At 34.6% G+C, this 14693-nt stretch overlaps 3 protein-coding genes across 3 annotated transcripts; 1 reads left to right on the forward strand and 2 right to left on the reverse strand.

Annotated features, from left to right (window-relative positions):
- Window positions 1-499: 499 nt before the first annotated feature.
- On the reverse strand, window positions 500-4182 carry LOC106436110. Its single transcript, XM_022698099.2, has 2 exons — window positions 3779-4182; window positions 500-2643 (listed from the first exon to the last, which is right to left on the reverse strand). Exons 1-2 carry the CDS (start codon window positions 4158-4160, stop codon window positions 2168-2170), a joined length of 858 nt encoding a protein of 285 aa, XP_022553820.2. The 5' UTR covers window positions 4161-4182; the 3' UTR covers window positions 500-2167.
- On the forward strand, window positions 4176-8385 carry LOC125584285. Its single transcript, XM_048752561.1, has 5 exons — window positions 4176-6361; window positions 6441-6713; window positions 6790-7035; window positions 7105-7583; window positions 7663-8385. The coding sequence occupies exons 1-5, from the start codon at window positions 5501-5503 to the stop codon at window positions 7832-7834; spliced, it is 2031 nt and encodes a 676-aa protein (XP_048608518.1). The 5' UTR covers window positions 4176-5500; the 3' UTR covers window positions 7835-8385.
- An 809-nt stretch (window positions 8386-9194) lies between these two features.
- Window positions 9195-11793, reverse strand: LOC125582931. Its single transcript, XM_048749391.1, has 6 exons — window positions 11454-11793; window positions 11088-11252; window positions 10894-11027; window positions 9924-10796; window positions 9670-9844; window positions 9195-9250 (listed from the first exon to the last, which is right to left on the reverse strand). The coding sequence occupies exons 1-6, from the start codon at window positions 11791-11793 to the stop codon at window positions 9195-9197; spliced, it is 1743 nt and encodes a 580-aa protein (XP_048605348.1).
- Window positions 11794-14693: the final 2900 nt, after the last annotated feature.

A 14693-nucleotide genomic window follows, 5' to 3' on the forward strand; every position in this document is an offset into this window, starting at 1 on the left:
AATAAATAATTAGAAACACTACCCTTTTTGGGTCAGAATAATTTTTGGCTTTCATTTCATCAAAATTTGGTTTTGGGCCATGAATAGGTATAGGAAAACTTATATTGTTTTTCAAGGAAATCCATAAATAATGTGTGTTATTTTCTTTGTTACCTCTTAAACCATTTGTAACTCTAGAATCTGAGTGTGAAATATTGTTTTAGTTATACATATTAAATAATATGTCTATAATCATATAACCGTTAAATGTGTGTCTGTATCAATTTTAGTCATGATCATGTCACATTTTTTTTTGAGCAATCATGTCACAATTGTTTTGGGCTTTATACTAAGAATCATTCCTTCTCGGTTCATCTGTAGCTGTGATGGCTTTGGAGCACAAGGTTAAGCGGGGAATGTTGTTTATCATACCCATTTATGTAGTCATTTTGCATGTCTTATCTAAGTCTTCTGCTCGAGACTTCTTTCTTATTATTTGAATTAGGTTTATGATTTGCTTTATATATATATGTAATTTCTCTGTTAATATTTAAGAAAGGATTTGAATCTTTATAAATATATTTGACTTTTAATATTTGTTTTTAATTTTTACGAGTATTTTATTAATTAAAACTGTAGTTTGTTATCGATCATAAATACTGTGTAAGCTTTTCTTTTACACTAAGTCTTATTGACCATGTCCAAAAAATCGGGTGAGACCAGGGGAGAATCTAGAGAACATATTGAATGGGTGTATTATTGGTAATAAACTTAAAAGAATCTATGTGAGAGATTTGAACTCAGAATATTATGGGTGGATCATAGGCTAAATTTGCCATCTAATCCACTAAAGTTGCAATGTTTTTATCTATAGAATTGTGGATATCAATATAAATATGTTGCAGTTGCCACCACTTCTCATAAAGTGGCTTCGCCCCTGGGTGACACGATCGTCTAGTCGACGATAATGCGTGCAGAGAACTGGCTGCACCGCCACAAATGCAGATCACTTAATCGAATTTTTTTGCAACCTCTTGTTTTTGATCCAATAAATTTTTTAAACCAGTTTATTTTAGTTGTATCTTTTAGATCTATAAGAGTTTGATAGATTTGGATCAAAAATGATTTAAAAGAATGAAATCAATGGAAAATGGCTGGTTTTTAATAAGGAAAGTAACATGAAAAAATGATAACTAAAAGATGATTTTTCTTCTTACTTAAGAAGACAAATTAAAGCCTAAATTAAACAGTATGAGACTTGAACTCGGATTATATAGTAGCAATATCTAAGTCTGACCATCTAAATATTACAAATTGAAATATTTATCTGCACATACACAATAAATATTAATTAAAATATTTATCTGTACTAAAGTTTTGTTTGAATAAATTTTACATTCATTCAAAACAAAAATAAATAAATATTAAAAAATAATTTCTAATTCATTATTAATTAATCTCCAATTTTATTTGCCGATTGACCGTCCAATTCACACACAGCTTAATTCCGAACATAGATTTTAACCTTTAGAAACCGGTTATCTTTCATACCCTAAAAAAATATGTGCAGATGTGTACGTTAAATTCTGTGCCACTAGGTAGAAGGTTGAGTAACTGCGAAGTTGGCAGGACAGAATCATAAAGCCGCCCTGAAGTGACGCTCTAATAATGTTTTGATTTCTTCCCAGAATTTCCTCCATTATTTCTCAATCGGAAAACTAAAAAACTTAAATTTTAGTCATCCTTTTTTGGATTTTTCAAGTAAACTCGTTCTTTGTATTCCAATGAAAGTTGTGATAAACCTCTACTGATTGAGGACTGTGTGGTTGATGACCAATTTAACGAAAAGCTGATCAAATGGAGTTGAAAGTGTCAGAGTGAACGTCTTTGCAGATTTCAGGCAATTTTTTTTTTTTTATCGCTGAACACAACACGCATTGGTTTTCTTTAGAAACGTACCTTCAAGTTTTACAAATAGATCTACAACTGTCTTTTACAGGTTCCTATCATATGTTCCCTGAGGTTATGAGAGAAATAAAAATAACCAGGCTTGTTCTCCTTTGGTTCTTGACAAAGCCTTTTTTAATCTCTCGCCCTTCTTGAGGGACGTTGAATCATGTAGCATCTAAGTTGTGTGACCAACACGCAAGAATCTGTCAAGTGTTCTTGAGAGTTTCAGTTCTCAAGATTAATAAACTCGAAAGAGTAATAGAAGAGACAATAGTAACGCCAAGGAAAGAATGAGCTGAACCGGTCGGTTAAATGGAATGCGAACCGGTCGGTTTAATGGAACCCCAAACCGCCTTTGATAGTATCTGACTCTGTCAAAGAGCTGGTTATAATCACGACATCTCTGCATCCAAAACAGAGGCTTATATCCTTTTTCTTTAGGAGTAGCTTCTGTTTGCGACACATTTCTCTTATTCTCCTCTTCTTCAAGAGGAACATTAATCCTCAATGCTCTAATATCAGGAACATTAGGTGAACTCCATGTTCCTCTTGTACCGTTTCTATTACTAGCACTTTCAGGGCTACCTCTCTCGTCGTCAATGTCTATCACACAGACGGGGGTCCTCTCACCGCAACATCTACTCAAGTTGATGCTTTCACTGCTGAAACTCTCAGATGTCTGAGAAAATCCAGACAGAAACATGGCAAGGTCATTGTGGAAACTGAAATTTGCACTTTCCGTTTAAATAAGGAAACTAGGAAAATCATAATTTTCCAGAGGTCCCGGATATCTGCTAATACCAGACGTCAAGCAATCAGAACACAATAATGACAACAATAAAGTATAAGAAATAGAAAAGAGAGCAAAATAGATCTTATTCCGAATTCGCGTTACAACAAGGTAAGAACCTGAGCTACGAGAGCTGTCGGCGAGATTTCTAGTTCTAAAACCCTAAGACGGCAATAAGCTAGTTGAGTCGCAGCTCGAATAACAAAAACAGAAATATGCCTAAATCGTTCTAAGTGCTAAGTTTTCTCTGAAAAAGTCCTTCTTCATGCCTCTCGCCTAGAACTCTTTATATACTGGCTCCTAGGTCGGTTTACGCTTTTCCCCTTCTGCCCTTAAGCCGTCATAGCATAAAAATGGAGATATTCCATTTTTTCCGATCTTCGTAATTATCATCAAAATTTCGTATTTATCCGCGGAAACTTGACATTTATCTTTCCTTGCGAACCAAGCGTAAACCGTCATGCGGCTCACGGGCTGTTGGTTAAGAAATCGTAAGTTGGGCCTCGAGTCATGTCTTAGGTCCCTTTGGGCCGTCTTCGTACTCGAAACGTTTATTACGGCTTCTTTCGATAAAGAACGAACTTTCCGCGATTTTTACGGTAAAGTTTGATTGATAACTTAGAATGGCAGGGAACGTGAAATGGGTTCGCTACGGTCTTCGAGAGATAGCATCGAAGGGTAGACGAGAATGCATGGACTAATGTCGTATCGACGTTTCGGAAGAGCTCGGTCGCTACGTAGCGACCGAGTTTTGGCTCGAGCTCGGTCGCTACGTAGCGACCGAGTTTTGGCTCGAGCTCGGTCGCTACGTAGCGACCGAGTTTTGGCTCGAGCTCGGTCGCTACGTAGCGACCGAGCGGAACACGCGTTCGGTCGCTGCGTAGCGACTCTTTTCGAGCTCTTGTCCGATGACTCGCGTTTCCTCTGCAAAGCTTTTCGTAAGGAATAATTTATTTCGAAAAAGTATTTGTCGAAGAAGTTTTTCCGTTTTCTTCTTCGGGGATTTGGACGTTAACTTCGTCGGACCCCTTCGGAACCGTTTTCGAACCCAACAGTCATCACGCTCCTCTTTGTTAAGATCCACCCAACGCAAAGGCTGTTCCCCGTTCTCACTCAAAGCAGACTGTACTCGATGAATCTGGTTTTCGATAGCGGAGACAAACTGTTTGTGCCTAGTCAACGTGGTGTCGTCTCGACAACGCCCATGGCTCAACCTCACTGCCCTCCCAAACTCTTCCAGCTGCCATTTAGCTGTGCTCAAAGCTGCTTGAAGTTCATTGGAGAGGTGGTCTGATTCTACAGAGACTCGACCACTTTCTCTCTTCTCTTTAATCCACAACCTACATGCAGATTCCATCGTATCGGCAGATTGTTGAACCTCCTCGGCGGCGGAGAAAAAGACATCCTTTTGCCAAAGATCGAAGCTTTTAGCTACCATCATCTTCTAAACCCTCAATCAAAAACTCTCAATTAAGATTCAATCAACGAAAGGGTCTTCGAGCTAGGCGAAGAGGAGAAAACCCAAAACAGATTCTGCTCCTCTTCTCTTCTTCCTTTTTCTTCCGCAAGAAAGAGCAATTTCAGGCAATTTAATACTTTTGAATGTTTTTTAAGCTTAATTTTGATTTTAATTTTTTTTGTTAGATGAATGGAAGTTGGTTGTTCAGAAAAAAAAGAGGCTCCCCACTACTCTAGTTATTTGAATCTTGCTTCGTGTTATAATTTAAAAGTTCATAGAAACAAATTAATGCTTGATGAGTATAAGTTAAATCTTTCGGATTTTGTAATTCTTCAGTTCGTAACAACCTTTAATCTAAAGAATACAATATGCTCACATAAGAATATAATTTTATAATAGTGATTTTAAAATCTATGATTGTGGACAATGCCTGTCCAAGCATTTCCAAATATCCCAATAATGACCCTAAGCTAAAATAAACAAAATATAAGTATATAAAAGAAAGAGAAAATTACTCAGATTAACTCTAATCTTTTAGTTAATTACTAGTTTATCTCTATGTAATCAACAAATCTGAATATAGGTATATAAAGACCAAATAACCCCAATAATTCTTCTTTACTACAATATTGCCATTATCAATTTAATTCATTAACAAATTTAAAAACTAAAGAAAAAAAAAGGTTTTCCTTTCGTCGTCGTACGTCGACAGAAGCAAAAATAAACATTCACAATAACAAAACCTAGGGTTCGCCTAAGGAGTTGTCGCTAGCGGTTTGATTTTCTTCCTCTGATAGTAGCATCGACATTGTGAGGGCTTTGATTTCTCTGGCGAGTGTTTGCAATCCTTCCTCCGACAAAGCTCGATTTGGCGTCTTGTTATCTCCGCTCTTGAACTCTCCGGTGAGAATCACCATTGTTTCACCTGTCATCCTTTTCGTCTCCTCTACTGAAAATCCAAACTGATTTATGGTTCCAAATAACTTTAGCAAGAAGACTTGAAATCAGATTAAGGATAGTTATCCCTTCGTTAAGGTAAACACACGCTTTTGTTCACCAATCGGTAGTACTTTTAAATTATGCTATGAGTTTTAGAGAGTGGTTAGTTTTAGTGTTGATCTTACATGTTTTCTATGACCCCAAACAAGATAAAGAATCTTAGATGTCTTCACTGGTTTGACAGATAATCTATTGTAGTACTGGGTATAGAGCCTTGGCCAAGAGGTTGATTGAGTGAAAATCCTCATTCTCTTGATTACAACAAATACTCGCTTTTGTACTAGCATTCATGGTAACAATTTTTTTTGTTTTCATTGTTAGATATGGCTTCTTCTAGCACTAAGAGAAACTATCCGCGTCTACTCTGCAGTAAAGGAAAAGCTCCTAGTCAGCAAAGGAGTATGAGCTATTATAGCTATTTGTCCAATTTTCAAATGGTAAGAGAGGGTGTGGGATTTGATGCATGGGAGGCTGTAAAGAAGTCTGCAATTGGCGTTTTTCCTATGTTTTATGAGCTCAAATTCACATGGTGTGCGAAGCTTGTCCATTACCTTTTAACGAATCAGCTTCAAGTGAAGAAGAATTATGAGATATGGTCGTTGATTGATTGGCAGCCAATTCGTCTCTCTTTGGTTGAATTTGGTGAGATAACGGGAATGAATTGTGAACCGTTCCAAAAAAGGGAAATTTGTGATGTTGATCATACAGACTTCTGGAAAGAAATGGGGGTTTCTACAGTTGTTGGTCCTAACTTGGTTCAGCTTCAGTCGGTATTGGAAAGATGCAAGTATTGGAGTCTCGAGAAGAGGACAATGGTTGGATTGTTATGTGTTCTTCATCTTGGTGTCTATGGAATTGCTCCCTCAAGTCATATTCCGTTGGAGTGTGCGAAGAGAGTCCTTGATTATGAAGCTTTCCAAAGATACCCGTGGGGTCGCGTAGCGTGTCAGAGTTTGATATACTCTGTTAAGTGTGCTGATTACAGCACAAAGGAATCATATACAATGGCAGGGTTTATTTTCATCTTACAAATATGGGCATATGAGTCAGTTATGGGCTTACGAGAGCTTTACGGAAACAGAATTGGTGGTGCAGAAGTGCCTCTTCTTTCATGGAGTGGATCCCGCAAGAGATTCAAGTTCGAGGAGTTTGTTAGACAGGAGAAAGAGCACCATGAAGATAAGGTTTAATTTCTTAACAATTTTGTTGTCTGTTCATCGTTTTCATTATTTCATAGAATAATGAATAACAATTATCTTATAGGTGCGTGTGAGACATTTTACTACAGAACCAAATGGACAGTATACGCCTAAGTGGGATGATGAAGTTGATGATGGTGATGTGATAAACTTGGTTCTGGATATACGTAATGATTGTATAAATAGAGGATTTTGGGATGTCACAGAAGAATCTCCAGCTACTACAAGGCTGAAGCGTCCTAAATCTGTTCCCGAGACTGATGGTCAGAGTTCTAAAAAGAAAAAAGGTGATGATACAAAAACTGTTGGGATTGAAGAAAACACTAATAGTCCAAGTGTGAGTTATATTTATACTTTTTTAAGTAAGTCTGCAATATGCTTTTATTATAATAATTTATTTTGGTTAATTGTAGAAAGAAGAAATTCCAGTGAGCCAGCTTTACACTTTGATGAAGACATTGACAGGAAAACTGGATAACATAGATACATCGATTGAAGCAAAGGTTGGTTCCCTTCTCGCTCCTATAACTGAGAAGCTAGCAACAATGGAGAAGGAACTTCAAAAGATGAAACAAAAAGAGGCAGCTGATGAGAGGAAAGAAGATGCAAATTCCAACGCTAACAATAATGAAAATGCTGAAGTAAATAGCAAAGAAATGGTATGATTATTATCTTATTCATATATTTGTTTCCTGTTAGGATTATTAATATATTTTTTTCTTTTGAAGTCTTGGATGGTGGAGATGAATTCCACATCGCAGGATGGTTTACCTTCTCAACGTGTTGTCAAAAAAGCAAAGAAGGCAAGCAAAAAATGTGAAGATATGGGACTTGACAAGAAAAAGGTTTTTGATAAGAAGGTTTTGAAAACCAAAATTCAAGTGCCACATTTACTTGATAACGCCTCAGGGGATGAAACATGGTCTGATCCAGTGCAGCGTGAAAAGGTTACAGATATTGGTGATCATTTAGATGCCTTAGCAGCCATGGCTAAAAAGCTAAATAAGCCTACATCTCCCACACCTTCGTCACCTCCGCAGAAGCGCCAAACTAAGCTGGCATCATCTCAGCTTTTTCCTTTCGTAGGAAACTCTACCGTGAAGCGCATCATCACAGGTGTGACACCGTCCGTCTCAGCATATGATCCGTTTGCTGATGTTGACGCTGATAAAATGAGGAATTTACTGCACTTTTTACTGGATGATGAGTATGTATTCCTGTTATTTTCTTGAGTTTAATAATGTCATATTCCTATATTTGTTTTAATCTATATAGTGTTCTTATAGGAAGAACTCGGACAGGACATCTACCCATAGTACAGAGTTCTATAAGGTGATAATAACCCCAAGAAATAAGTGGCGTACATATAACTATGGCTGGTTGAATAACATGGTAATCCTTTTATTCTTCTTAAATGTTTTAGTCTTAAATTCTCTAAGTGTTATACATTTGTCCTAACAAGTTCTTTTTAATTTTTTTTTCACCATATGTGGTCTGCGATGCATATGTTCTATAAGAGATCACTTTGTGATCCTTCACCATACCATTCTCAGCGCATTGCTTTTTTGGATCAGTGGGTTGTCACCAAAATTGTCAGTGATTTTAAAGAGTTTAATACGAAGACTTGGAAACCTACAGATACATATAAGGGTATCTTCAACGGCACGTATCCATCTGACCGAGTCACAAACTAGAAGTGGCTTCACGATATAGATCATCTATATGCATGTCATTTCGTAAATGGTAATCACTGGGTTGCATTGGACATCGACTTGGGGAAGGAGACCATTACCGTTTATGACAGCATTCTGACCTTAGTAGATGATAAAGAAATCCAGAACTTCTGCCGGCCATTTGCAAAGATGATTCCCTCCATTCTGAGTACTATGGTCTCCGCCACTGTTCGGAAGAAAAGTGAAAAACAATTCACTGTACGAAGATTGAAAAAAGTTCCACAGAATGACCCCCCAGGAGACTGTGGTGTTTATACCATAAAATACATTGAATGTCTTGCGATTGGTTGCACATTTGAAGGGTTACGTGATGAAACCATTCAGGATCTTCGACGGAAGCTAGCTGCTGAGATTTACGACTCTGTTGGAGAACCTCAAATCACTCATTTATTTACTGATACTGCAAAGTAGTACGTTTAGTTTTAGATTCTCTTGGTGATTGTTTAGTCTTATTAGCGCAACATGAGTTTTATTAGTGAACGTGTGTCAGCTACAATTTGCAGTCCACATTTATCACAAGGCCGTTTGTTCTGTTTTTAAAAAAAATCAGCTTTGGTTTATTGACTGAGTTAACTAATTATTGTTACATATAACAACAGTTTTAACTCGCAACGTATTTAAAAAAAAAGCATGTGCGAGAAGAAGAGCTAGAAGAGAAACAAAAGAACCAGAACCAAGCTAATTATTTTCTACTAAAAATTCTGAAAGTATAGAAAACGACTAAACATAAGCTAAACTTGAACCTTGCAGGTGTTACAGTTATGTCCAGATTGATGACACTTTGAACTTAGTATTTTAATTCCATGCACTTATTTTCTTAGTGAACTTGAAGTCTTATTGTGAAAAATGCCCACGTATTTTCTTAGTAGTTTAATTATCTGCACTTATTTCCTTAGTGAAGTTGTAGTCTACTGTGTAGCCACATCCATGTAACTAGACATAAAAAAAAAACAAGATTATTATTGTAAATAGCACGCATAACTAATACAAGTTGAGGAAAAATATTATATCTATCACGTGAATTCAATCCTTATTAAGAAAACATCTAAACTCAAACAGGCTGAAGCTTTGAACACTTCTTTGGATCAATTGTTGTTGTTCTCTTGCCTACTAAGGAAGAACGGTAAGAACAACACATCACCTGCAAATTTAAATAGAGACTTATTAATAACCATAAGAACATACACACATCATGCTCAACAAAAAAAAACATACCTCACTTTAACTGAAGCAAACATAGAAAGCATAGGAAAGGACTAACCATAAGCTAAACTTGAATCTTGCAGGTCTTACAATTATGTCCAGATTGATGACAATTTGAACATAAATGTTGTTTTCTAGGTCGTTTTTTTTCAGTGGCTTTCTCCAACGCCGATTTCATCCTTGATTTTTTGGGTCTTCCAGGTTGTGTGTGTATAACCGGAGGCAAGCAAATCTTTATTGAGATATTTTCTGAAACTGGTGAAGCAACATCTCTTGGCATTATGGAAGTGGAATAAGCGTTCCCCAAGTATGAGCTGTGATAATAGGGGTGACAAAGTGATATGGTGCTTTGCTTACGTGCTTCTACCGCCGCGATTGCATGAACACATGGTAACTTCTCCTTATCAAACCGACGACAAGTACATTGTCTTCCTCCTAAATTAACGATATGAAGAGACGAACCAGTTGTAACTTGTGAATGATGCAAATCAATTGATTGAACTGTAAGCACCTTTGCATTTGATACACGTTTCTGAGAAAATAAAAAACAGTGTTACAAATGACTATAAAAACAAGTAACTAACTAAACAAGAAAAATATGCTATTTTTACCTCCAAAAGTATCTCCACTCCACGAGTCAAGGTTGTCTTCGTTGTTCCTGCAGCTATCCTCCTACTTGTAAACCATCTTGTCATCATTAACCGTAATCCATCCAAGAGTTTTACAATGGGCAGAGTTCTCGAGCTTGAGATGACTTTGTTGATGGACTCAGCAATGTTTGTCGTCATTAAGTTGTATCTATCCCCAGGGAAATGCACACGAGCCCACTTTTGTATATCAGCAGTTTCCAAATATTTATGTAATCCTGGATTCATCGCTTGGATCTCTTCAAATGTTGTATTAAAATCAGCCAATGTAAAAGCACTTGCAGCTTTTTTAACCAATCTAAATGCATCACCACCTCTGAACCGTAGCAATATATTTTTGTAAAGATGGTACGTGCAAATTCCACGACTAGACTTAGGATACACTTTTCCAATAGCATTACTTATAGCTTTATGCCTATCAGAAATAAGTGCAAGTTCTTCGTCATCGGGAATTACCTTGCTTAGTTGTTGAAAGAACCATTCCCAAGAATCATCATTTTCGGTATCAACAACTGCAAAAGCAATAGGAAATATCTGGAAATTCCCATCTTGAGCTGTTGCAGTTAGTAGTGTTCCTTTATATTTTCCCTGAAGGTATGTACCATCCACGACTATTACTTTTCTCATGTAGGGAAATCCAGTTATACTTGCACCAAATGCAAGAAACAAATACTTGAATCTGTTAACCTCATCAACTTCCAAATGTGCGAAAGTTCCAGGATTTGCTTTTCTTATATGATATAGATACACAGGCAACTCTGAGTAGCCACTCTCCGCAGAACCTCTAACAATATTTCTTGCGCGTAACAGTGTCCGATGAGACTTCCAATAATCCATCTAGTTACAAAATATTTTACAATAACATATTAGACCTATTATTTTGTACTAAATGAAATATAAAAATATAATAAACATGTCATATCAGATGACGCACCTTGACACCAAATCTCATGTTTAAGGCTTCTCCAACATGTTTCGGGAGAACTTTTGAATCAACACCTCCAACATAGTCCACATATAGTCTTGCAAGAATTTCTGGAGTCGCTTGTCGGGCACTGGCAGAACGTTCTGTAATGGAACATGAATGTTCTGAAACGTATGTACGAATGGTAAACTGAGTAGAATTACCAACTGGGGTAGCTCTTACTCTCCATGTACATCCTTCTATCCAGCACTTAATAGTTAATATATCTGTCGCTGATCTGTCTACTCTGAAATCAAATTGACGAAGGACTGACAAGATCTTCAGCCTAGTCTCCAATGCATCTTTCGTGTCATATCGTTGTCCAACAGCTATATTAAGTGCATCTAATTCTAGCTTAACATGAACATTACCCTGTTTTACCGGAACACTCGCAGACGTGGAACCACTTTTCATACTAGTTGAAATTTTATTTTTCTTTTCCTCTTCTTCTTCTTCTTCTTCTTCGTCTTCTTCTTCTTCTTTTTCTTCTTCTTCAGCATGAATCCCATTCAATGCAAAGTCTTCGTCACCTGAAGATGCGCCATCTAAATCATCACAATAATCAAATATGGAGCCTTCATCTTCATCATCACTTTTGTCCTCGTCTTTTTCCAAAACTCGTTCCTTAAGTTCGAGACATACTTGCATTGCCTCCATTTTCAGCTGTTCCAAAAATCCAGTGAATTGCCTCTGATTTTTAATATCTATAGGTGGTGTGTTTTGGGGTAACGTCAACAAAACCTTCTTCGGAAACATGTAGCTCAACTCCACCTCGTAAATCTGCTCATTAACCTTATACTCTTTGATCACCATATGAACAAAATCATCATAACTTGTTTTGTCTTCTATGGCTATAGCTTTACTCCTCATTCCTTTGTCAACACCAAATAACCATTTGTTTTTACCAAGTATCCAATGACCACAAACAATTTTTATTTGTGCCATGAGAGAAGAAGGAAGAAAAGAAACGTCAATCTGAAAACGCCATTAACGTTGACCAAGGTAATCATGTGTAAAAGAGTGATTCTTAAATTAGGGCTTTTCTCTTTGTTTGGTTTAAATTAAGTTGGATTTGGTTTAATTAAATAAAATTTGGTTTACATGCTTTTGATTCAAATTATGGTTGGTTTAAAACGTTTTGGTTTAAATCAAGTGAAATTACTGGTATATGAAATAATTTCAGAATTAAATGGTTTAATCTGGTTTGCAATAACTTGGTTAAGGGGAATTAAAAAAAATCTGTGGCCAAGTCATAAATATATCTGTGGCTTAAGTTTAAACAAATCTGTCAAACTGTAACAAATCTGTGGTCAAATAATAAATAAATCTATCAAATTCTAACTAAATCTGTCAAATTCTAATAAATCTGTGGTCAAAGTATAAATAAATCTATTAAATCTTAACTAAGTCTGTCAAAATTAAGTAAATCTGTGGCTTAAGAATAATAAATCAATCAAATCGAAATTAAATCTGTCAAAAACAAGTAAATCTGTGGCTATAGAAAAAATAAATCTATCAAATCTTACGTAAATCTGTTCAAATTAAGTAAATTTGTGGCCAAATAAAGTAAATTTGTCAATATTTAATAAATTTGTGACCAAACATGTCAGATTTGTAATAACAAGTCTGTAGAAATATTATTAAGTCTATATATTTTTAAATAAATCTGTGGCTGAAATAAAAAATATTTAAGTCTGTGGCTACATAAAACGTAGACAAAATAAGTCTGTGAATGGCAAAATCGCAAATATTTCTAAAATTCAGTAATGGCATTTTCGTAATTACTTTTTTTGTTAACAAAGGAAATAGGGGTAAATTAGGTATGAAAAACAAATTAGTAATTAAAATAAAATTAGAGTTAAACTAGTCATTAGTTGATAAATAAGGGTTAAACTAGTTTTTTTCCCTAAAAGAAAACCACAAACAGTAAATATATGTAATGGAACTTTTTCACACAATATGTGTATCATAATCAGCTGCTTATATGGTTTGCGAAATTTTGGATCAACACATATAACTTTCTATAACTGATATTATCAATAGTGACTTGATGTCTTAATATTTACAGGTGACTGGTAAAGAAACTTTAATAATCTTGCTAGAATTTTAACCACAGTAATCAATGAAACTTCAATAATTTTTTTTGATTTATTAATATTTAATTTTTCAATATATAAAAATTAGACAATTTTATTTATATTTTGTAAAAAAAATATTTCTTATAAAATATTTTACAGTTTTCTGTAATAATTTTTTTTTGCTTTTTTTCTTTTCTCTGTATCTAATAATACAGTATGATTTTTAATTCTCTCTTTTTATAAGCTACCACTATTGATATACATCCAAAAAAATCTACAGCTAAAATTAAAATTGAAAGCCAACAACCATAGTTTCAAGTTTCAACCAATCATCCGTTATCATTCATGGGATGAGAATATAAAAATTAGGTTAAGATCATGTAATTCGAGATTTTAAAGATTAATTTAACCACTCAGGCTCCAAATGCTCTAATATTCTCCAACATTTTAACCCAAATCAAACGTTTCAAAGTTTTAATACCATGCTAGAAACGAATCGAAATTGTGAACTATACAAAGATACAATAATAAAATACTTAAATAAATACTCACATTTAAGAAAGCTGTGTTCATAAATTATGTCATATATGAGCACAATTTTGTAGAGATGTATATTAATAATCAAATAACTGTCCAGCTTAGCTCCGTTTTCATTTATTTATGTGGTTTTTATTTTTCAAAATCTTCTTAACAATAATGTATCAGGCTATTGATGAGGGATGTTGCCTTTGATAGTGACCTAACGGAAAGCTTACCCAAATTAAATTAAATAATGTCAGACTAAATGTTTGTATATTCTCAGCCAATAAAAGATATATACACACATATCTATTTGTTTATTCTTGTGTGTGTGTTTTGTTTTCTTTTACTTAGAAGTTCTCCAGTTAATGTCAGATTGAATGTTTCTTGAACCCTTAATATTCTGATTAACTTTTTTATCATATCTAATCTATTAATTTAAGTTCCTATTTTTATCTACTATTAACGAGTCATAAGACCACTTAAAGTTGCAATAATACAAGAGCCACAAGCTTGGTCCAACTTCTCAACTGAGTCGGAAATCATTCAAACTCTTCGGTTGTGCTTTTTGGACTTCAAGATCAGATATTTACCAAAGACACAAAATGAGATTGCAAATTCGTTATCTAGGAATGCACGTTCTTTTCATAGATCTCTAATGTTTTATTGGTTGTTCTATTCCGGTCTGGCTCCCCAGACCACCTCAAGTTTGAGTAATAGAATAGCTGTTTGCTGCAAAAAAAAAAAAAGAAGAAGTAATGAATATGACATATTTGATTATTTACATTAATAATAAACTAACTATAAATTTGATTTTTTAATTATAACAAAATATGTTAAGAAAGAATCTAACAATTTTATTTAAATATTTAAATATTTTTATAAATAACATATTAGTTAATTTCGTAATTAGTAATATAATATAATTATAAATCAATATTAACTAAACATTTAATATAAGACAAAAAAATAAAAAAGTATATTATTTTTTATAAATTCTATAATTATATTTTGTATTATATAAAATTAGAAATGCTATATGAATTAAATCTGACAAAAAAATATATTAAATAGGTAAATTAACAAATTTATTTTTAAATTGTTTCATTCCAAATAAATTATTACTCATCATTAAAATGGGTTAAAATTCGTAAACTATATAATATATTTTAC

Source organism: Brassica napus, chromosome C3, assembly GCF_020379485.1.
Source record: "Brassica napus cultivar Da-Ae chromosome C3, Da-Ae, whole genome shotgun sequence".
Classification (NCBI taxonomy): domain Eukaryota; kingdom Viridiplantae; phylum Streptophyta; class Magnoliopsida; order Brassicales; family Brassicaceae; genus Brassica; species Brassica napus.